General features: G+C 35.2%; 1 protein-coding gene across 1 annotated transcript; it reads left to right on the forward strand.

Annotated features, from left to right (window-relative positions):
* The first annotated feature begins 25,067 nt into the window (after positions 1 to 25,067).
* On the forward strand, positions 25,068 to 25,679 carry LOC115981253. The gene has a single exon (XM_031103411.1). The coding sequence runs from the start codon at positions 25,068 to 25,070 to the stop codon at positions 25,677 to 25,679; it is 612 nt and encodes a 203-aa protein (XP_030959271.1).
* Positions 25,680 to 25,754: the final 75 nt, after the last annotated feature.

Raw genomic sequence — 25,754 nt, forward strand, 5'->3', positions numbered from 1 at the left:
GACAAGACATACGTGAAGAACCTTGTAATCTGTCAAAGATGTAAAGAACGACCACTTTTTCTCCAAAACTTTCATTGAAACAACTCTTCAGCTGATGTCTACGCCCAAGTTATGTGAAATAAAAATGGTTGGAATCCCTCCTCTAAATTGCTTCTCTCACACACCACTACTTTCCCTTTTGCTGTTGTCAGCATCCAAGAAGATGAGCTAAGATTTGATGATATGTTAGGCTGCTTGAAGTTCATTATCTTTGCACTGATTTTGGTTTTGTAGAACAAATCTGAGTATGCGGTGGTTTAGAGGTTACGGCCAGACCAGATCATGGTGAGATTCTACGCCAATTTCTGTATTTATCTATTGCAACTAGGTATTTTACTGGAGATCTAATAATATGAAAAAAAATTCCATATTGCTGTCTTGAGAAAGATTAAAAGAACTTGAAAAATGGTGAGTATTTAACCTAAAGTCATCAGGGATGTAAGCTCTAACTGTAGAAAGACATAAGAGCTGCTCTTTTTTTCTAGTTAATATCACTTGTAGGCAGTGTTTCATTAAGAAAAAAAACTAGAAAATTAACCAGGAAGAATTGATTACCTTTTTCTCTGGACAACATATCAATTTCTATCTATTTTAGTTGAAAGCCTTTCAAGAGATGGATGTTGAGAGAACGATATCATGAATGTTATTGCCTGTGTCACTGCATTTGTGTGTTTGTTGAGGGTGGAAGAATTCGAGTTCTCTTTTTAGTTTGAGATAATTGAAGTATGATAATATGATTTTTACGTGTAAAAAATACTTATTTACACTCTTGAGAGCATTAGAATTACAAAAGAATTTCACTATAATCTGCTAGAATCTGTCGTACTAATGCAAACAAATATAATATTTTCCATTAAGGGAAATTTAAGAATGACAACTATATATGTTTCTCTGTTGAGAGCCTGCACCATCAACTATAATGTGTTTCTGTCAGTCAATGATTATGATTTCAGCTTACAATACAGAGATGATGCTTGCTCACTGCATGCCATTTAGGACTTCCTCTAGTAGCTTGACTATACACATCTCTCTATAATAAAGGCCTCTTGAAACAAGTTTGAAAAAAGAAAAAGAAAGGGGAAAAAAAAACCAGGAAAAAAAGGGGGAAAGAAGCAATCAACCAACCAACAGACCCTCATGAAAGTTTCCTGATAGAACAGAAAGAATCCACTACCTTCTAGTTTCCTCTTCTTTGCTAGAAGCTAATTCTTTCTATCGATGTCAACTTGTTCACCATCTTTCTATTCAGACTAACTAGAATGCATTAAGACCTGTTGTGGATAGGATCTGATCCTTTTCGTACTTTCCGCTTGCTAGCTTCATTTGGATTGAACTTCTTGTTTACTTGTGCTGACTTCTTCTGATCTGTGTTCATTCCCTCTGTGGCAACAACCTTAAGAATACGTCGATTCTGTGCTGATATCCAATGATCTTCTTTGCCTTGCTTGAGGGCAAGGTCTATACTTCTTAAGCCAGTAACTTTATCTAGTTGAACGGCTAAGATTCCAATGCAGATAAGAAGGATGAAGGCTCTATCAGCATTAAAAACCATGGTTTCTACCCTCAGAACAAACAAGAAGAACAGAAGTATCTTCCTTTTGTTTAGGATAATAACAGAATAAGCACTTCTGAGCTTGTAAGCTCTCTATTCTTATGTTCCATTCCTGTAGATATATGTCTGTTATATATCTCTCATTGGATTTGTAGGAAGCTTTAAAGCATAAAGCAAAGAGGGACCCAAAACACCTAAAGGAATTTTAGATTCACTCTGCACTCTAAGCAAATTAAGGCTGTTATACAAGAATCTGCAAGGAGAAAAAAAAAGTGTTGGAACAATACCCTTGAGAAGCCAAGTATCTTTTTTCAATATATTTTTTTCACCTCTACATCTCTTATGATTCTATCATTTGCCCCGCTTTTGTCTACTAAGGAAAAGCCAAAACCCAATGTCTTGGATTTATGGCCATCTTGCCACATCACCCGACCATGCTTACTTGTACATGCACCTTAGACTGATATATTCTTCTAAGCCTCTGGTCCCACACACACAGAGTAGAGAGTTCAGTTAATGTGGGTGCCCACAAATTGTACTTTTAAGTCCAACATATGCTAAGTACTTAGAGAATAACTTAATTATCATAAGATGAAGAATTGAATGGAGGGGGGGTGTTATGGTAAATACCAATTCCTTTGTTATGAAGAAAAGGAAGTTTTTGTTTTTTTGATTTTTTTAACTCAGTAGACAGAAGCCATGGGCCACCAAAAACTTGTATAAGTTGCTATAGTGGCAAGCAACTCTCATATAAAGAATAGATGAGGGAAAGAAAGAAGGGGGGAAAATGGAATAGAACAGCCCCCAAAAGAAACAAACTCATGCTTTATGCCATTCTAAGATCTTCTCTCCACTTTAGAATTCCAAGCTCTATTCCCCATGCAACCATAAAAAAATTACAGCACTTGGTTTCTTGTGCTAAATGTCTTTCTTTATGCTTTTCTTTTGGCTGCCAAGCTCTAAATCCCCCATTCAATATTTCAGATAAGACCCTACTTCATGCCTCTCTCTCTCTCTCTCTCTCTCTCTCTCACACACACACTCACAGTTAATTGTTCTCGTTTATTTATGCTGACCATCTTTTTCTTTATTATTATTTTTTTATAATTATATTACAGTGTACAGTACCACATGCGACTAGGAACATTCTAAAGCATAAGTTCATTCACTTTATCAAAATCTGGTGTCATGGTGCCTTAGGTGACTGGTCATGGTCCAAGCAAAAATACAAGGGGGGCTTGGGTGTTTTGTTAATGTGCTGATTCTTTGCTTTTTTATCCTCCAATTAAAGTGAAAAGAGTTGGAATGAGTTGTTGCTTTCTGGTCTACGTTTTTCTCCAAGAGGTTTGAATTTTCTTTTTGAGGGTTTTAGGGATTAAGCATCATGCATGAACCCATGTGAATTGTAATCTAAGCTTTTGTTTTTAGAGTACAAGATAATTTGAAAAGCACATGGATCCAAATTAAACTCCATGGATGGCACCAAACTTGTGGACACTTACGAATTCAAGGATACAAGTTTAATGCAGTCATGTATGTTTGAGGATGTGATATACACATGTAGGTGATGTTTCATGGGATAATAGTTCGAACATAAGAGCACTTGACTAACCCCTCGGGTGTGTGTAGTTTCCCGTCTTGCACATCAAATAATTATAGGGAAGAATTCCTTTGGGGTGATTCCAAGGTGCTTGCTAAGGAGACTTGAATCCAAACCTTATGGATCACATGGAGTCTTGAAAATAACTAGACTAACTTCTATGATGAATAGAAATGTTATGTTAAACTGCAGTGGGGGTACTTTTGAATTGGACGTGACAACAAAATATTGGTGCAAAAAACCACGTGAGACGTATTGGGAATGGCCTCTGTTGCTTTAATGACCTTGAAAGTGGCTTATTTGAGTAGATACTATACCTCTATGCCTAAACATCAAATTTTCCTGGACGTAGAATTACCCCCCACCCTTCTCTCTCTCTCTCTTTCTCTTCCATAGACTGGGTGATAAATTTTCTTAAATTTAGATTCATTCTACTGATTTAACTTTATTCTACTGTATGTTTTTGCTTGAGGATTTTCTCCTATGTTGTTTCTAACAAAATTAGAACAATTTATACAAGACTTAGCAATAACAACCTCCTATTAATCACATTATATTCTTGTTTAGCTTTTTAGAATTTTTAGTATCTATATGGATCACACTAAGATTCTAAACATAGGTTGTTTTAGTAGCAGATGCAACGAATACTATTTGTGACGAGGCATCACAATCTCCCTCACATATACCCTAATATTCTTGTTAAGATCCACACTGTGTTGTGGTGTCCCTAAGTCACAATGTGTTATCAATACCATTTGTCACAACTTGAGGAAAGTGGAAGTAACATTTGCGATATACCCTAAAAGAACTAGTCAAGTTATAATTAGTACTCATCGTAATCACTTATATAAACCAAATCGACCTAGCAAACACATGATATGAAACCCAGCATACACCTATGCAATCCACACTCATATCAAATCCATCCAATATCAATCTAGATTTAGGGTAACATATCTAATGCATATTAAGTCTATATGAGCTATGTTAGTGGTTAAGCAAAGCCTCATTTGTAACTTAACTAATATATAATAAAAGAAAAAAGAAAGATTATAGCACAGATATAGTTAATGATTTTCTTAGTGGTAAAAATCATGCTTGAATTCAAATGCATGAAGAGACAAAGGAATAACACACACAAAGAGAAATCTGGTGAATCTGCTGGTCTTGGTCGGTTCCAAGTCCCAAGAGGCATCTTGGCTTCTAGAGAAATGGATGCAATTGGCCACTGCTGTTCTGGTTCAAGCCTTTGCCACATTAGGAAATAAAAAAGTGCTAGGTGGGGCTTTTTACTTAAAATTGTGGTACGGCTAAGTACTATGTTAATGTTCATGTACTTATTAGATACCCTTAGCTTCTATTTTTTATTTTTGTTAATCATTAGAATCTTTAATAATTAGGTGGATCCCATGCTCTCTTATCATATAATCAGCATCAAAACATAAGAAAACAGAGTTAGGCTTTCTAGATTCTCGAGTTTAGTCTTAAAGTCGTGGCTTTTGGTTAGTTTTGTTTTAAATTTTAGGACCCAATAAGGTTTAGGCTTTAGCTCCCCAACATTGACGGTCTCAGTGCAATGTCTCCATCCATATGGTCTACTGAGTAAGCCACCATACAAAAAGAAAAGAAAGAAAAAGGAGCACAACAAAGCAAGTAAAAGAAGATAAAAGCAAATTGAGTTGGTATTTGTTACAGATCATTATTCATTACCCCATCTTTGAACAATTCCCTGTTCCATTACTTTTTCCAAAGTTTATTTGTTTGATTAATACTGTAAAAACAAAGAAAATGTGATTAAATTTAAGCATTAATGCAGCATTTTGTGGGTCATGCTAAGCCACCACTGGGGAAACCAGCATCATTGATCATGTGGCATGATCCATAATCCATTAAGACATGGTGAACAACGATTTTGATTAGCAGCAACCATGCGTATTTGTAATATTTTGAATTAAATTGAATTGGATAAGTTTATGTTGTGCAAGTGTGTGTTGAGTCTCACATTAAATCTTTACTTAGGTTGAATTAGATTATAAAAATGATTATCGCTGAAATGAAAGATGAAATATAAAATTGTTGTAGAGAAATAAAGCAGATGTGTCGAATTAGATTATAAAAATGATTATTGCTGAAATGAAAGATGAAATATAAAATTATTATAGAGAAATAAAGTAGATGTAGGAAACTTATAGAGCCGAAGTAAAAGAGAAAGTAGTAATGGAAAAAAACACATAGAGTTGCGTGATTTGGCTTGCAAGCCTACATCCACGCTGTATGTTACAAACAACCTTAAGAGCATCAGGATTGGTAGTGTCAAAAATTTAGCAATTTGATATCACAAAAAACTATTTTATCTTTTTTGCCACCTACTCCCGCGCACCCTTAGCAGCAAGGGTCAGGGTTCAAGTCTCTAAGAGAGAGTTTCACATACATATACACTTAGATTAGTTTAGAGTAAAAATTCTATCTTGTATTAAAATATATATAAATATTGTAAGGACACGATTCGTGGCGGACCGTAACAGTGTTGGGTTCGCACGTAAAAAGGCCCAAACAATATCATTTGTAGAGCGTGGGTTTGAAAGGCTAGGTCTTGGTCGCAAAACGGTGGATTCACGTGATATACATACATGGTTAAGTCGTCTTCGCCTTAGGAGTCTTTTTCCTGGAGGCGGGCTGGGAGGCTCTGATTTTTGGCCATTTTTCCCAGCCCTTTCTATGAGTTGCTTACTTTTCCTTTTATACTAGTTTGAGTTCATTATCCTTCGTCCACGTGTAGGATCGGCATTCCAAGACTGATACTTGTCCCATCAGCCCATACCCAGAGTGGTTGGGGGTGGTTGTAAAAGCTGAAGAGTATGGCTCTGTCAGGTGCAGAGTATTGAATGGCAGTAAGAGCAGCTTTCTCGGGTCGTTATATTTCCCAGCGTACCCTTTTCTAAATGTCATAGATATTTCAGATTTTTTCCAAAGTTATTTCTGTACCATTTTTGCCATTTCCTCTTGTGAGATCTCGGTTGTGCCGAGGACTGAGTCGTCCTCGGCTGTATTCCAAAGTTACGACGTATTTGTATTGCCGAGCTTGGACCATCACCCTCCTCGGCTTGGGCCTTTGGACCCCAACAAGTAAATGGGCCTAGCCCACGGATTATTGGGCCCCACAATAACCCCTCAAAACCCTACTGTCTGACCTCTTAGTTGGAGAGGAGGGTTTTGATAATACCAAGCTTTTATTACGGCTTGTCTAACTCAGCTTTTCATTTAATGCTGGCGTTTCTTTATCCGCCTAGGAAATGTACCGGCCTGCGAGGCATTTTTCTGCATTCATTCACCAGGCGTTCCTGCCGTTTGGTTATCCAAAAAAAGAAAATGTTTTTAATGACTTCTATTTACGAGACTATTTAAATTCGACGGTTTGTTTGATGAGTTGGGGAAGTGGAACGAGTACATCTTTGTTTACAGATTCTCTTGGAAATCTGGACAAATTTAATACCTTCCGTTTTGCCCTTCCTATAAGAAGACAAGTTAGGAGGCTATCGCTCTCATACAGAGACCCTTTTTATCCTTCTGAGATCTGAAATCCTTAACCTCCCCTAGAGTTTACTTTACCCACTAGTTATACACTAAATTGTGATACGCTCACCATAACAACGAGTAATGAAGGAACCATACCCTCCCCGTAAACACCATGTTCCAATAGAGCTCGTAATGACTCGGTCAGGGCAGGGATGGCGAAGACTCAAAATCTGTCTCACTTTCCTTTCAGCCAAAATTCGAAGCAGGGGCTCGTCACGTCAAACCTTCGGCGTGACTGAGCCGAGGACACCCATTATCAGTACCAGCCGCTCTCTGATGAGCATAGCTAACATAGCACCAGCGTGTTAGGAGTCAGGATTGAGGCAGGGACTAAGTGCCCCTGCTTCTTCCTCTCTTCGTTCACTGGTGCCTCCTTTTGCCTCTCTTTCTTCTTCTTTCCACCACCAGATCCATCCTGGTGCTTTTCCTTCTCCCTCTTTTGTTCCTTTTTCTTTCTTTTCATCTCTTCCCTCTTCTTCTCCTCCTTCTTTTCATTCATCTCCTCCATCTTCTTCATTCATCTCTTCCATCTTCTTCTGAAGAAGGTCCTTCTCTCAATATGGACGCTACTGAGGCAGAGTTTAGAAGGACTTCGGAGACGAGTTTAAAAAGACATCTGACTGTTTACTTATTTGTATTGCTGTTGTTTTTTTGTTGTTTTTTTTTTTTTATTGTTTTGGCAATCCACCTTTTGTATATGCTTGTTTAAGCTCCTCTTTATACGTTGTAATACATCTTTATATTAATAAGAATTGTTATCATTTTACCTCACATGTTCTATTTCTATATTTCCGAAATGATAACGCAATGAATAGACATACAATCCTGCGAATTTTTATTTTATTTTTAAACCATGATCGACGTCTAGGACCAAAGTCCCAGTTAATAAAAAGATCTTGCTCTGTGTTTATAAAAACAATCCGGCTTAATAATACTGAATCGAATAAGTGATAGTTAGGGCTGAAACTCCCATTAGGCAGGAAAAGAAAGGATATTATGATGAGCTCACTGAGTCGGCCTGGCACAATACCGCCGACCTTAAAGTACAATACTTGGGGCCATAATCCCTTATCAATGAGAAAGGCGCTATTATGAATTTGCGAGTGCTGTTCGGCACAATAATATAGCATTTGAGTCAATGACACCTAGGGTCAAAAATACTTGCTAAGAAAAAGATATCACCATAACTTTAATAGAGTTGTTTGGCACAACAATGCCGACCTGTGAAAAACGATACTTACCCCAAAACAAGTCAAGATGATAACTGAATGCTCGATGCGGTGTAGGAAGTAACCATCCGAAGACATATCACCCGCAAAATGAACAGCCCCCCTAGGTTGCTGAACAGTGGGGCGTTTCACCATCTTCTTAACACTCTTATTGGCTTTAACCTTTTACAGTATTTGAGCCGACGATTGAGTAACTTAGAATTTTTATTAAGTAGCCGACCTTACGAAACTCAATCTTTTTCTCATCCGAGTAGTTGGTTTCCCCATAGGTTTGAGTCCGAGGACCATGTAATACCTTGGTTCTGTCCAAAACTCAGTTTTCTCATCCAAGTAGTTGGTTTCCCCATAAGCTTGAGTCCGAGGACCATGCAATGCCTTGATTCTGTCCAAATCCCAGTTTTCTCATCCAAGTAGTTGGTTTCCCCATAGGCTTAAGTCCGAGGACCATGCAATGCCTTAGTTCTGTCCAAAACTCAGTTTTGATAAGTAGTTGGGGGAATTATCCCATCGGCTATGGCGTAGGATCTTGGTTTAAAGGGACCAGCCCCTCGGCCAAGCCCCTGAAACCATCCGTGCTATTGACGCTACAAAGAGCAGCCCCTAGTGAAGAAACGCAGCCCCTAGTGGGACTTTACTCTAAAACACTATATCCAACTACTGAAAATGATGTGAAAGATGGTATCAACCCACCACCAGTGCCAAGACACAAGCCTTCCCCACAGACGGCGCCAATTGTAAGGACACGATTCGTGGCAGACCGTAACAGTGTTGGGTTCGCACGTAAAAAGGCCCAAACAATATCATTTGTAGAGCGTGGGTTTGAAAGGCTAGGCCTTGGTCGCAAAACGGTGGATTCACGTGATATACATACATGGTTAAGTCGTCTTCGCCTTAGGAGTCTTTTTCCTGGAGGCGGGCTGGGAGGCTCTGATTTTTGGCCATTTTTCCCAGCCCTTTCTATGAGTTGCTTATTTTTCCTTTTATACTAGCCTGAGTTCATTATCCTTCGTCCACGTGTAGGATCGGCATTCCAAGACTGATACTTGTCCCATCAGCCCATACCCAGAGTGGTTGGGGGTGGTTGTAAAAGCTGAAGAGTATGGCTCTGTCAGGTGCAGAGTATTGAATGGCAGTAAGAGCAGCTTTCTCGGGTCATTATATTTCCCAACGTACCCTTTTCTAAATGTCATAGATATTTCAGATTTTTTCCAAAGTTATTTCTGTACCATTTTTGCCCTTTCCTCTTGTGAGATCTCGGTTGTGCCGAGGACTGAGTCGTCCTCGGCTGTATTCCAAAGCTACGACGTATTTGTATTGCCGAGCTTGGGCCTTTGGACCCCAACAAGTAAATGGGCCTGGCCCACAGATTATTGGGCCCCACAAATATATATATATATATATATATATATATATTGTCACCTCACTTTACAAAACACCCGACATCCGTGTTTTTATTTTAGCATTCAACGCAATAAAATAATATTTGCCTCATCACACGCGCTTTTGCACATGCGATGAGGTTTTTTTTTGTGTCATAATTTTTCATTCATTCCAATTTGAGGTTTACATATTTTCTCATTAATATTACATATTTAGAACTACTAATACAACCAAAGTGTAGCAAAAAGAAAAAGAAAAAACCTGTTTTTTATTTTATATACATAATTTTTATTTTGAGAATCTAATGTATAAGTGGATAAAGCAATTTGAAAATAACAAAAATGTGACCCTATTTTTTGTTAGGCAATGTTTTACTGTGAGTTAGAATTGTATTTTTATCAAATTGTTTTTTAATTTTGTCTATACTTAAACATAAGCATGTAGGGCTATTTTTGAACAAAAAAATAAAGATACAAAATAGGAAAAGTCCCTTAAATAGCAGTATAGATAAACAACCTAATAAAATAATATATCCACCACGATACAAAACATATTCACTACAATAAACAACAGCCACAACCACCGCTACAACCACCATAGCCATGGGAACTACCGCCAAAACCCACACCACACAATCAACACAACCCGACCACACAAACTCACACCACCACAAAAACCCACACCCAACCTGATTGCACAGTGCACACACATACAGTTAGCAAATCAATGTCACTGACCCATCATCATCATCATCATCCAACTTGCCTCACACTTAGATTCAAAGCCGCAACCAAAAACGAAACTGTCATAGTCGATGATGGTAGCGAAAATTTCAATTTCAACTTCAATTCATTCCTCTCCATAGCTGAATTCCTCTGTCTTGCTTCTTCCTTGATTGGTCTCGTGGTGAACCTAGCATTTGGGAGTCATTGAGATTATAACACGTGTCTACTTTTAAACCTATGTCACTATCTTAACGAGTCCAATACACTACATGCATTGGACCTAAACCTCACCCTAAAATATATTATTTGCTTTTAGCATTTGAGCTACAGTGCATAGCCAACACCAATGTAGCACATTTTTTTTGTATATTGTGATGCAAAAAATAACAATTTAACTTTTTAGCACTACTAATCCTAATGCTCTTAGACATATATTAATAAGTATGTTGTGAGGATTGTAGTTAGGGACAAAGATTAATAAGAAAATATATATTGTTTTTAAAGCAATTTTTTTTTTTATTAAAGAAATGTATTATTTTATTTCTAAAGCAAAGACAAAAGTGGGAACAACAAATAGAATGTTACCCAAATATATGTTAAAGAAGTTCCTTGTTCTACTTTAAGATTGTTCTCATAACATCACAATCATGCCAAGATTATAAGAGAATATATGCTTTGTCACTTTATCACCAGATATTAGCCGTAGTATCATCCTTTATCAGCGTCTAACTGATAAAGATGATCTTCTCCATATTGCAATGAAATCATTTGCTCAACTATTGGATAGATTCATGGCCACAACTATGCTTGATATTTCTTGTTTTAAAAATTTATTGACACTATATTTGAAAGTTTGAAGAGTGTCAAGGGCCATTTTTTGACAAGCCCAAAATAGAATGCCCAAGTAAAAATAGGAGGCCCAAATTTTCAAGCTAGGCCCAAATGAACTTGAACCCATTATCATTACATTTCTCTACTTCCATATGGCCCAAGCCCTCATGAGAAGTCCATTGGGGAATTGGGGCAAATGTAGTTTGGAGGGCTAAAGAAAGAGTTCCTTTGTGCACCCTTGGATTCGATGGAAAATTTGCAACAATAGTTGAACCCTTAGGCTTCGTTTGGGAGAAGGGAATGGAATGGAATGGAATGAAAATGAATGAAAATAATAATTTTAGAATATTCTTTCTTTCTATTGTTTGGGAGTTTAAATGAAGGAAATGGAAAGCTCATTCCCTTGTTTGGGAGTTTAAATGGGAGGAAACATTCATTCCTCTCTATTCCCTTAAAACTTTAAGGTTCCGTTTGGGAGTTTATAAAAGAATGGAATGGAATGATCATAAAAGAATGGAATGGAATGGAATCATTTTATGACAATATTACTATTAGATCTCTATTTTAAAATAAAAGATTGAATATATAGGGGTATTTTGGGAGTTTTAGTAAAAAAATCATTAAATCTAATTTCATTCTCTTCCATTCCTTCCAATTTTGGGGGGAATGAAAATTTGAAATTTTAAGAGAATAGAGAGGAATGAGTGTTCCCTCCTACCCATTCCATTCTCTCCCACTTAAACTCCCAAATAAGGGAATGAGCTTTCCATTCCCTCCCTTAAAACTCCCAAACAAGGGAAGGGAAGAATATTTTAAAATTATTCTTTTCGTTCCTTTCCATTCCCTCCTTCCAAACGAGGCCTAAATTTTCATTCTCCTCGAAATTGAGAGGAATGGAAATTAATGAAATTAGATTTAATGATTTTTTTTACTAAAACTCCCAAAATACCCTTATATATTCAACATTTTATTTTAAAATAGGGGTCTAATAGTAATATTGTCATAAAATTATTCCATTCCATTCTCTCCATGTTGCTCCCAAACAAGATTACTTATATTCCATTCATTTCCATTCCTTTATTTTAAAACATCTAATCAAGGTTTCGTAATTTCATTCCATTCCATTCTTTTTCATACCCTTATAATCATTCCATTCCATTCCCTTATAAACCAAGCACATGTTGAAAACTAGCTTAAAAGTTAAACTGCTAAAACACTCATAAATTCCAGCCAAGAAACACAACCCAATGTAAATGCTTTCTCTTTACCACTAATGTCAAATGACACAATCCCTCAAATTTAGCATCGCTTATGATAATTGCCTTATTTATTATCAAACCAAAATACCAATCGATTTTTAGTGTGAGCGGAGATTGAATCACAAATCTCTTATTCAACCATTAGAAACTTTACCAATTAAGCAGATTGGATCCTATCTTTAAAGGGTATTAAACATTCTAGAGAAATGAAAAAAAAAAAAAAAAAAAAAGTAGGATTTTTGGCAAAACAATTTACCTCAAAAGGCATAAAACCATATTGTTTCACTCTTCCATCACTGTTAAAGGCTATGATGATATGATCCCTCAAAATCCAGCAACTAAAGTCTATTCATACTCCTTTAAGGATGAATTATTATTATTATTTATTATTATTATTTTTTTTGAATCACTATAAAGGCATAATAAAAGGGAGGCATTAGCTAAAGAATTCACCCTAGCGACCATATAATTACTCCCTTAACTAATACGCGTGTATCACATAACATATGCCAATAAAATTTTCTCCTGAGAAGTTTTTTTTTTTTTTTAGAAGGTTCTCCTGAGAAGTTGTTAACCATTTATTTGAGAGCAGGACTTATAATTATAAATTGGTAAGAATATGGTAAAAGATGCCATTAATATTTAGGAAGTTAATTTCAATTACATAAATTGTTAACATGAATTGAACCTCATTTAGCGACATCATACCTCAAGAATGAATCTCCTAAAGACACTCGTTAAATCAAATGCAAAATCTACAACTTAATAACTGGGAAAATCCCCCTCAAAAAAAAAAAAAAAAAAAAAAAAGGGAAAATGCTCTAACAATGGGAAATGGACCACTTTTTACGAGACTCCCAAAATTTACTGCATTCAAATTTTAATTGAGCAAACCAACCAACTAATTATGAGCAGTAATAAAAAAAACACACACACAGCACATTAGTGAAGTTGCAGAAGTAGCCATCACTACTTCCCCGGGGGGGGGGGGGGAATCCAAATTTGACTTCCAAACACTCTTCGGGAAGCTCCCAAATTTGACTTCCAAACACTCTTCGGGAAGCTCCCAAGTTAGCCCTATTTTCAATTTTGTTAAAGGTTAATACTCAGTAACTCATCTAAATACTTATGCTATATATAGGTCATAGAGGGTCTTACATTTTTAGGTTGAAATATGTTCTTTAAAATTTTGTCAATTTGTGATTATGCCATTTGCACCCAAAAAAAAAAGAGTCTTCTTTTATACAAAAGAGAAAGTTAAATAAAAGTAAGTATGCAAGGCATTTATGCTTGCTTGCTTAGATTTATATACTTCTCTCTCTCTCTCTCTCTCTCTCTCTCTCTCTCTCTCTCTCTCTCTCTATATATATATATATATCCATGTCTACTAGCATTTTATTTTGTCATTGATTTATAAGATTCTTTACTCCTCTATATCTAGGTTATACACACCTAAGATGGCTCACACAATATATAGGACTAGAGTGTGTTCATCAAAAAAATATATAGGACTAGAGTGTATCACTCTTTAAGGTTGAAATATGTTTCTTATTATTTCATCAAATTATTATCATGACATTGTGCCAAAAGAAAAATCTTTTCCAGCACAAAAGAAAACAAAAGAAAAAGTTAAAGAGAAGCAAATATAAATGTCTTGCCTACTTGCTTAAATTTATATACTTCTTATTCTGATTTCTCTAATATCTTCACACACACACACACACCAAAAGAGAAAATTAAAGAGAATCTCTTCACACATGCCAAAAGAGAAAGTTAAAGAGAAATAAATTTGCGTGAAAAAAAAAAAAAGTATTTATACTTGCTTATTTAAATTTATATACTTTTTGTTCTCATTACACACACAACACACATTCATAGAAGTTTAAGCATTCAATCCAAATTCCAAATTCAAATTCTACGGAGGGAGTGAAAGAACATTAGCCAGAAGTGGCCAACAGATTAGGGAGTAAGCTTTCAATGAAAGACGATAGACTCATCGAATTTACTTATTCATTTATTCCCTCTTGTGCTACTGTGCATGCCACTCCAGTTTCCATTATTATTATTTTGTTCAACAATTAGTTTTCATTTTTCTTTTTATATATCATTTTTGCTGTTTTGTTCAACATTCAATAAAAAAAAACAAAAAAGATCGTCCATCCGAAAAAAGTGTCTCAACTACAATAATAATTAAATATAAAATTTTCCTTCTCAAAAAAAAAAAAAAAATTGTTAAGAATAATATAGTTATGATTTTGAAGGTATTGATTGACTGAATTCACAATTATTTAATTAGTTTGAACAATTACATTGTGTTGTTAAATTTACTAAGAAAAAATTCGAATCACTTTGTGCCTTTGTGGCTTGATTGAGGCTGTCATCATCAAACTCCGGTGTGCCAATGAGCTCTAATCTGATAGCATCACCTTTCCGGCAAGAATAGGGTGAAGGATGTGGTTATGAGATCAAAGCCAATCAGATTAGTGTGCAACTTACCAATCTAAAAGAAAAATTGATTGAACTTCCATATAAATATTATCTCAATATTTTAGGCATTTTTGTCTGTGTTTATGTTATTTTTTTCCAAGGATTGAGTGTGCGTTTGTTTTGTGATGATTCTGCGTTTGCGTTTGGCTGGTCTATGGCACTGTTCATGGACCAGCCAAGCACTACAAATGCGTGAAGAGTTTTTGCTGCAGTGTTTTTGCCAATTAAAAATTATTTTGCTATAATATTTTCAGTAATAAGTTTTCAGTTTTTAGTAATAAACGGTATCTAAACAGATCTTGAATGTTTAATTTGAGGGTATTGAGAACTATAATTTGAATTGAGATTATCCTTATCTGGATGGTAATACGTTCTCGTTTCAATTGTCACTCATTATTGAAGGGTTCTTGTTGACTGTTATGTGTGTTTTTCTCAATGACAAGTATAAAACTCTCAAAATTTATAGTATTTGACATCTACATGACAAATTTTAAGTGAACAAACCAACCAAATATTTATGAATAGTGATAGGAAACTTATACACACGGACACACACACACACACACACAAATGAACGAAGTTGCAGAAGTAGCCATCTATACTTTACTAGAAAAAGAATTCTAAGTTTGACTCCAAAACACTTTCCATGTTAGCCCCATTTTTAATTTTGTTAAAGTTATGCTCAATACCTCATCTATTACTTAAGCTATATATAGGAAGAGAAAATTGACAAAATTATAATCATGTTATTGTGCTAAAAAAGAAAAATCTTCTCTAATACAAAAGAAAACAAAAGAGAAAGTTAAATAATAGTAAGTACGCAATGTATTTATGCTTGTTTACTTAAATTTATATACTTTTTTCTCTTTATATATATATATATATATAATAGTAATTTTCATGAAGAATTTATATGGACAAAAAAAAAATTGCTTATCCTTTGAATATAAATCTAATAGAGGTATGAATTTTGAAATTGACAGAGGGTTGTTGGAAACACCACATAGTCACTTTCTATGATACTATAATAATCTTTGGTAAGGCACTGTTCTTTACCCCATCTCATTAACCTGAGCCCAATAACTAGGCCTTGCAATGGGTTGTGTCGGTCTGGGTTTGGGACAAATTTATTTTTTTGCAGGTCACCATTTTAGATCCGTGATAGAATTGGGCCAATCGGCATGATTTTTTTTTTTTTTTTTTTTTTTTTGAGGGACCAATCGGCATGAATTTGAGATTAATAATAGAGAAATTAATTAATTAATAACATGAAATTGGTAGTATAATTTTCATTGAAGTAGCATTTCAAATTTCTTGAAAATTAAGTAATATAACTTTACTTAAATAAACTATTTTAACATTTAATAGTCCTTTCCTTAAAAAAAAAAAAAAATTAAAAAAAAAAAAAAAAAAAAGAGATGAGTCCCTGAGATGCAACAAAAAATTACAGCAATTTCACATCATTTCCAAATTTGCGTACCATCCCACATGGGGCATTCAAAATATGAAATTGTAGATTGTGGTGGACTTGTATGTCAGTGTAGTGAAATTGTTGTGAATATTTATTGAGTGGTTCTATGCCTATAGACTATTTCATAGTTTTTTTGCTACCACTCTAATGTGGTAGATTGTCTATTTTATCTATACTACTAAAATTCTCAAAAAAAAAAAAAAATCTATACTATTAAAAAGTTTAAGGCGAAAAGTATCTTTTAATCCCTACATTTTTAGGAGATTCTCATTTTAGTCCCTATATTTTATTTTTACCGTTTTTAGTCCCTATCTTGAAAAACGCTTTTCGTTTTGGTCCCTGCCGTTACATTATAAACGGAAAAAGCTGACGTGGCAAATGGCTGGAATAAAAAATGCTAAATTAATATCTACGCGGCATAAATTAATAATAAATTTTTTTTTTTGGCATTAAAAAATGCCACATCAGCATTTAAATTAAAAAAATTAATTTATTAATTTTAACTAAATAAAAAAAATTAAAAACTAAAAATCATATGAATTGAGATCTAAGTGTGTCTTGAACAAGAACACAAACTTAGATACAAGAATACAAACACAGAGAAAAAAAAAAAAAAAAAAATCCCCACCTCGCTTTGCTCTTTGATTCCATCTGTAACCTCAATTTCTCTCCTTTTCCTTTCCCTTTTTCTCTCTTCCATTATTTTCAATCCACTCCAATTTCTAATCCTTCGATTTCACTTTTCTTTCGCAAATTCAAAATCCCCAATTTTTTTCCCTAGGGTTTTCGGTTTTTTCTTAATTGGAAAATGGAAGGGAACAAAGACGATACTTTGAAATGCTTGAGAATCGGTAAACAAGCTATGGAAGCTGGAGATCGAAGCCGAGCCTTGAAATTCATCTCCAAAGCTCGCCGTCTCGATCCCACTCTTTTGGTTGATGATCTCTTATCGGAGATTGAGAAAGAATCCAATGGGTCCGGCGATCCACAACCTTAAGGCTCCTCCAGGCCCACCAATAACAGCACATTAAAGCCATCGAAATCGTCCGATCAGGCATCGGTCTGCCACTGAGGTCCATCTTCATCGTCGGCCTCATCGGCGTCCGCGTCGGCCTCGTACATGGAGGAGCAAATTGCGATCGTGAGCCAGATTAAGAAGAAGAAAGACTACTATGAGATTTTGGGGGTGGAGAAGAGTTGCACAGTTGAGGATCGCCTGAGATCTACGGATTCGACGATCCAAACCCTGGCAACTCCCAATCTCCGTTCAGCTTCGACGGTCCCATGCTTCTGCCACCGACCGAAATGGAGCCAGAGGAAGGTTTTGCTCTTCGTGAATGTGGGCGGTGAGCATTTCAGTCCTTTTGCTTTTTGATTTATTTATTTATTTTTGTGAGGCTTGAATTCTCTAATTTGTTGATTTTTCTAGATCTAATTTGTATTTTGTTGCAATCTGCTTAGATCTGTAAATTTTTTTTTTTTTAATTTCTAGATTTGTGTTCTTGGATCTGAGATTATATTCTTGTTGTTCTTGTTTAAGACACACTTAGATCTCAATTCATATAATTTTTAGTTTTTAATTCTGTTTTTAATTTTTTTATTTAGTTAAAATTAATAATTTTTTTTTAATTTAAATGCTGATGTGGCATTTTTTAATGTAAAAAAACATTTTTTATTATTAATTTATGCCACGTGGATATTAATTTAGCATTATTTATTCCTACCGTTTGTCACGTTAGCTTTTTCCGTTCCTGATGTAACGGCAGGGACCAAAACGGGAAGCGTTTTTCAGGATAGGGACTAAAAGCGGTAAAAATAAAATGTAGAGACTAAAATGGGAATCGCCTGAAAATATAAGGACTAAAAGGTGCTTTTCGCCAAAGTTTAAACAATAAGGTTAGATATGTAAAAGTACTAATTTAAAAACTCCTAAATTTTAGATACTTATCCATATCCCTTAAAATTAGGTACTTTCATGTCTTCTTATTCCTTCGGCAAGTCAGTTACTAAAATCAAATATAAATAAATGCCTTTCAGGAGCGAGCGCATATGGTGAGGCTAGTTTTATAATAATGATATACTTTCATTTGTTTTCACTTTTCACCCTGTTTTTATAAATAAAAACCATTAGTGTTCTCTTCAAAAAAAGACAAAAATAAAATAAAAATAGTGTTATCACTATTGATGCACACACAAGACCATGGGAAGTCCACCCCAATACCAAGTCAAAAGTTTTTGTTTTTGTTTTTTTTTTTTTTTTGACACAAATATAGAAGTCAACAGTTTTAATCCTACTTTATTGAGTAACATTTGTGAGGGATAATCAAAATAAGATAATCTATTAATATACTCAAAATAAGATAATCATCATATTAATAGATGTCTTTCTCAAAAAAAAAAAAAAAAAAGATGTTGTAGCGTAACTAATACGAATACCTTCTTTTTGTATGGATAACAAAACTTTGAAATATATTTTCGTGGCTTGAGAGTTGAGACACAATTTTACCTGACTTATATTAGAGGATTCTCATAATATAATTTTATTGCTAAATCAATTAGATATAGAAGATTCTTCATCCAAAAAGAAAAAGAAAAAGATATAGATGCATGATTGATTCAAAAATTAAAAATATACGATCAATCACACCTAAAAACTTAATCATTTGTGGAGATTCCATTTAATTCATTGATGACGTTTCACATGCTTCCATGTGAGGAGTGCATGTGATGGAATTGTCGCCCATTCTCCATCCAAGGGTTGGATTGAAGTTTGATATCGAAAATTCTGATACCATGAAAAAGAAAAGAAAAGAAAATATTATTAGTATATTATTATTATTTTTTTTGAAAGATTATTATAGTATATTATTGTGTAGTATGTATCAAACTATTGTATATTTGTATTATAATTCTTAGTATTTATTGTAGCCTTACCTTGGGATTGTCAATCATTAAAAAAAAAAAAAAAAAAAAAACCTAGAATTATCGTTCATGTGACTGAAATAAAGATAGATTCAAACGTTATCATATTGTGGATGGACACTCTATTTTAACACTACCCCTCAAATTTGTGCATGGATGTTTAATTAGAGTGTCCAAATTGTACAAGAAATTTTTTCTTAGGAGACCGCAATTTAACTCCCTATAACCACTTTAAAAACAAGCTTGCATGGTGTGATGTTGAAGGCCATAAAAGATTTGAGTATGTCTTCCTCATCATCAATTGGTTTTGAAGTGGATTGACACAGTTTACAATCCGACAAATGGTATCAGAGTCATGGTCATGCATTCGAGTCATGGGAGTGTCATTGTGAGGGAAGGAGTGTTGGGGGGATCACAATTTGACTTCTTACAACTACTCTAAAAACAAGCTCGCATGGTGTGATGTTGAAGGCTATAAAAATTTGAATGTGTCTTCCTCATCACTAATTAGTTTTGAGGTGGAATGACAGAACTCACGATCCTACAGTTTTGAAAGTTGTGTTCCCAAGGGCTTGATGAACATGTCAGCAACATGAAGGAATGATGGTGTATAAGCTTGGAAAAATTAGACTAGACTTAGATTTGATATTTTCCCAAACTAGGTGAAATTCAAATTCTACGTACTTGTCTACTCATGAAATACGTGACTTATTACAACTAGTGTGTAATCTCGTGCATATGCATATATATATTTAAAAACAATCACAATTATATATATATATATATATATATATAATTTAGAATCTAATTAGATTTATACTCTTCTGATTTTGCATTCAATAATTTACTTACCACAAAAATTAAAATTAGATGGAACACATGCGCAAAATTGAACTTCAATTAAAATTCAATTTAGAATTGAATTGAATCTAGACTCTTTAATTTTTGCACCTAATAATTCACTTGAAACACAAATTTAAAAATTAGATGAGATACGTGGTACAAAATTAGACTCCTGTAGAATTAAGGGCCCAAATTATATATTGGGCCTTGGGCCTTGGCTAAGAGCATGAGTAGTCTGAGGAGGAACGAATGGTAATGAACAGTTCAGACTTAGGATTTAATGAGCAAAATACAAATAGGAAGGTCGTCTGAGGAGGAATATCTCCCCGGATACGATAAGTACGGCTCAAATATGTATTCCAATGATCAAAGTGACTTTCCATGAAACTTTAGTGATAGTGACATGCATCATGATCATACGAGAAGGAGGGGAACCCAAAAATATATAAGGGAAAGCTGTTACCACCTCATTGAATGCACTACAGCTACTTTTCTAGCTGCATTTATGTGGAGAAGACCTCTGAACAGTGCTGTCTTGGCTATCACAACTCACAGAAAGCCAAAAAGGGTGTTTAATGGGATAGGTACTCAAATAAGGGCTCAGATGACCAACAAGTGTAGGATCAAGATGGTCCAAAGGGAGCTATATAATGTAAGAGACCCTCCGTGAGGAAATGATAGGAAAAATAGATAGAGAATACTGTAGCCATCAAAATTATACTGTATTCAGTCTAGTTGATTTATATAAAGACTTACGTCCTCAGACAGTGAATTAATTCAGATCAGTGCTTCTTATTCTTGTTTGATCATCATTTAAATCCATACTAGTCGTTGTCCAATTCATTAGGGCCTAGTTCTTTGATCCACTCTCTACAAATTTATTGTACTGAACTCATTGAGCCAAGATCCCATACATCTTGGACTTGGGCTGCAAAACGTGTCCTTACAACTGCAATTTAGAGTTTAATTGGATTTTCTCTTAGTTTTGACAATTAATATATATATATATGTGTGTGTGTGTGTGTGTGTGTGTGTGTGACTTATAAACTTGAATTGACTTTAGTTATACAAAAAAAAAAAAAAAAAAAAAAAAAAAGAACTTATAAATATAAAATCATTCAAAAATTATATTTTTTATGGTTTACTTATATTGGACTCCTCATTTTTTACACTAAATTAATCCATTTGACACAAAAATTAAAAAAATTAGATTAGATGGGACACATGGCACAAAATTAAACTCTAATTGAAATCCAATTTTTACATTGAATTAACTCACTTGGCACAAAAATTTAAAAACTTAAATTAGATAAGACACATGACATAAAATTACACTTTAATTTAATTCCAATTTGAAATCTAATTAAATTTTCTCTCATACCTATTATTATTTTATATATATATATATATATAGATATATAGATGTGTAGGGTTGCTTGATTATTTGTCATAAACTCATAATACTAGATTGTGGGTTCCAAGTTAGCCACTTGCAAATCATTCAAAATGTCGGGCAACCAAACCATCTCACAACACATGCAGACACCATAATTCAATACTCTTCCTCAGTTGATGATTGCAAAAATTTGTGTTTTCTTCTTGGGTTCCAAGAGATAATAGTGAGTTTTCATGTATTCATAGAATTTTGAAGGCTTTTCTTAATTTTCCAATCAAATTCACTATAAAGGACATTAAAAATCGTAATCCCTCTGTCATAATTCTCATACTCATAATGTTTTGTGTGATTTGTTTTCATGTTCATCTTCACATGTTCATGCATAGTAAAACTTCGTTTGTTTTTAGCATATAAAACATAATCAACATTTTTTTGGAGTTTGGTGTAAAAAAAAAATTGCATGCGGCCAAAAATGTTTTCCTGAATTTCACGGACTCAACAACAAATAAACCCCATATTACAAATGCTTTCTAACTTATTTATAAAATCACAACTGAACACAAGAAAACAAGTCAGCTTTCTACAAATTTGCCAAAAGTTTTTTTTTTTTTTTTAATCTCTAAATTTTAAGAAGTTTTTTTTTTTTTTTTTTTTTTCCTCATGCCTTTAGGTTGCTCTCATTTTGCTTCCACCACTACAAGAATTACTTTTGCTTTATTTTCCTCTGACTCGGCCGTTTGGTATGATTATTTGAGCAATACTTTTCAGTTTTTAAACAACATTACATATATTTCTACATACTTTTTCACTCACACGTATTTCCAAAAAATACAATCGACATTACTAAAATAACGTTACCAAACGGCCCCATGTTTCAATTTGCCAAATTGTTTCTTGCTTGCTCATGGATTCAACAACAATTCGAAAAGTTAAGGGGTTTTGGTTTTAAAAAAATGGGATAATTACACATAACCCACCTGTGGTTTGGGCGAAAATCACTTTGCCTACCCGTGGTTTGAAAAGTATCACTTAACCCACCTGAGGTGTGTTTCCGTCACTCTCCGTAACCCACCTCGGTCTCTACCGTTACAAAAACATCTTTTAACCCCAAAACAGAACATAACACAAATCAAAACCCCCAAAACTCAAACACTTTTCGAGAGAGAGACCCAAGGTGCAATCAGGCTTGTTTTTCGTGGTTTGGAGCGTGTAGAGAGGGAGAAAACACTTGTTTTGCATCATCGAACCTAGGCAAGGTATGTGTGATTGTTTTTCATCTGCATTTGGGTTCTTGATGTCATTTTTTTATGGTGACCCATCCACGTAGTTAGGTTTTGCTGTTCATCTGCATAATAAAATTTTTTTTGTATGTTAAATTTTGCTATTTATGTGTAGAATCACTTAGGATATGCATTTTGCTATGGTTGTTTCTATAATGCATATACCTGAAAGAATCAAGTTTATTTGTCAATGATTGCACTTGTTTGTGAAGTGTAGGTAGTGTGGTCCCTATGAATTTGTTGGGAATCTAGTTTTGCATGTGCTTTATGTGGTCCTTTGTCCGTGTGTTGTTGTCAATTTGTTGGCTTGTTGTCTCTTTTGGCTTCTTGTCACTTTTTGCATGTCAGTGTGTAAACAAAATACTTATTTTAATTGCAGATGGTTGACTTCACATTTGACCTTGAAATTCATGTTGGGGGATGTTTTGTGGAGGAGCCAACCATACAATATGTGGGTGGGTCTGTACGTTTACTGACAGAGATTGACCCTGACAAGTTGAGTTATTTTGAAATTCGGGATTTATGCCATCTAGTTGGTGCTCCTAAGGAACACAGTAGATATAAGTATTTAATTCCTGATGGTGATCTACAGCATGATTTAAGAGACATAGAAACAGATACAGAAGTCGTAAACATGACTAACCTTCATAAGGCATGGTATGCTGAAAAAATCATAATCTATACTGACATAGATGTGGAGCCATTGGCAGTTGAGTATCCTGGTGCAAGGGGAGTGGCAGATGGTGGTGTAGGTGGTGATGGAGGGGGAGTGGCAAATGGTGTAAGTGGTCATGCAAGTGGTGATATAAGTGGTGATGCAGCAAGGGTTGAAATAGACTTGGATAGTGATGATGATGAAGATGATGAGAATGATGAAGAGAATAATGATGAGAGTGATGATGAAGAAGATGTTGAGGATGTTGACATTGATGCAAGAGATGAAGAACAGAATGTTGAAGGAGATGATGATGATGATGATTGACTAAATGAAGGCCTAGAGGGGGATGACTTTGGTGATGATGTATTTGCTGCTCAAAACTCAGCTCCACAAGGTTCTACTCCCAATACAAACCCAGAATCAAGCAATGCACCCCACACAGACCCTGAGTGGGCTGAGCCAGCCCTTGAGGATGACCTGGTAAGCATGGATGGGTCTGATGATAAGCAGGTACCTGAGCAAGTAGAGTTTAATGCTAAGAGTGACATGAGAAATGTTGTACTGAAGAAGGAGATGAAGTTCCCTAATGCAAAGGTGTTCAAAGCTGCTTTGAGGGAGTATGCAATCAAAAAACCTATTGACATCAAATTCAAGCTTAATGAGAAGACCAAGATATCAGTTCACTGCAAGAATGGGTGTGGGTGGAGATGTTATGCATCTCAAATAAGTGGAGAGCTAACATTTCAAATTAAGACCTTGACTGATGACTGTACTTGTCCCAAGTCTTTCAAAAACAGCCAAGCAACATCAGCTTATGTTGCTAAGAGATTCATTGAGGATTTTAGCAAAAATCCAAATTGGGAGGTGAGTGGTGTACACAACCATGTGATGCAAAATTTATCTGTTGACCTAAGTGTAAACCAAGTGTATAGGTCAAAGAGAAAGGCAAAGGATTTGATAAATGGAGATGAGCAACTGCAATATGGTGTCCTTAGGGACTATGCACAAATGATAACCACTGTAGACAAGGGGAGTAGGGTATACTGTAGACAGAAATGGCTGAGGAGATTTCCCAGCCAAAATTTAAGAGGATGTATGTTAGGTTCAATGCTCAGAAGGTAGGATTTTTAGGTGGATGCAGGCCATTTATAGGTTTAGATGGTTGTCACATAAAGCACAGATTTGGTGGGCAAATCTTATCTGCCACTGCCAAGGATGTAAATGACAACATTTTTCCAGTAGCCATGGCTATTGTGGAACAAGAAACCAAGGAGTCTTGGATATGGTTTTTGGAAATTTTTGCTGATGATATAGGGAGGCCAGAGGAGCTTCAGTTGGTCTTCATTTTTGATAGGCAAAAGGTATGCAAGTTTTGTTTTGTTTAGGTACACTTGAATAGTTGACTTTGTTTGCTGAACTAACTTGTTTTGTTTGTTTGTTTGCTTATTTACAGGGGCTTATACCTGCAATAGAGACACTATTCCCTACCGTGGAGCATAGATACTGTGTGAAACATATCTACAACAATTTCAAAGTTGATCACAAGGGATTGGAGCTGAAAGATGCATTGTGGAGGTGTGCTGCTGCCACAACAGTAAGGGAGTTTGAGAGATGCATGCAGTACATAAGGGATTTGGATGAAAAGGCATATGAGTATCTTGCAAACATTGCACCTGCACAGTAGACAAGGTCACACTTCACTATTAGGGCCTTAACAGATTGTTTGGTAAATAATTTGAGTAAATCTTTTAATGCAATGATATTGAAGTCTAGGGACAAGCCTATCTTGGCAACGTTGGAATGGATTAGGGTTAGACTTATGACTAGACTTTACACAAAAAGGGAAGGGATACAGAAGTATGCTGGAAAGTTGTGTCCAAGCATACAAGATAGGTTGGAGAAATTGAAGGTTGAAAGTAAGGCATTTAGTGCTACCCCAGCTGGTAGTTTCCTTTATGAGGTAGGTAGTCAGTATGAGAGGCATGTAGTTGATTTGGTGAAGAAGACATGTAGCTGTAGGTCTTGGGATTTAAATGGCATTCCCTACAAACATGTCATAACAGCCATTTATACAAACATTGAGACACCAGAAGACTATACCCACCCATGCTACTTCAAAGAAACTTACATGGAGATATACAAGGAGGTACTTCCTCCCATGCCTGGCCAGTCAGAATGGGCTGAGACTGGACAGCCTGCTCCCCTGGCACCTCACATATACAAACCACCAGGCAGACCACCCAAGCAAAGAAAGAGGGCTTCTGATGAGCCTAGGAACCCTTACAAAGCAAGTAGACAGAACAGACCTGTAAGATGTGGGAAATGCAAAAAGGAATGGCATAACTCAAGAGGGTGCAAGGCTGGCATCACTGGGGAGACACCATGGCAGAGGAGACAGAGACTTCAAAGAGAAAAAGCTGTAAGTAATTAGGATTTAAATGGCAAAAAACAAAAAAAAAAAAACTTGTTTTTAAACTTACAATAGACACTGTATTGAAACTGGGTT

The sequence above is a fragment of the Quercus lobata genome, chromosome 3 (genome assembly GCF_001633185.2).
Source record: "Quercus lobata isolate SW786 chromosome 3, ValleyOak3.0 Primary Assembly, whole genome shotgun sequence".
Taxonomy (NCBI): domain Eukaryota; kingdom Viridiplantae; phylum Streptophyta; class Magnoliopsida; order Fagales; family Fagaceae; genus Quercus; species Quercus lobata.

Excerpts from the sequence above, each read along its gene's own strand:
- LOC115981253 (XM_031103411.1), top strand. The coding sequence starts at position 25,068 with ATGACTAGACTTTACACAAAAAGGGAAGGGATACAGAAGTATGCTGGA.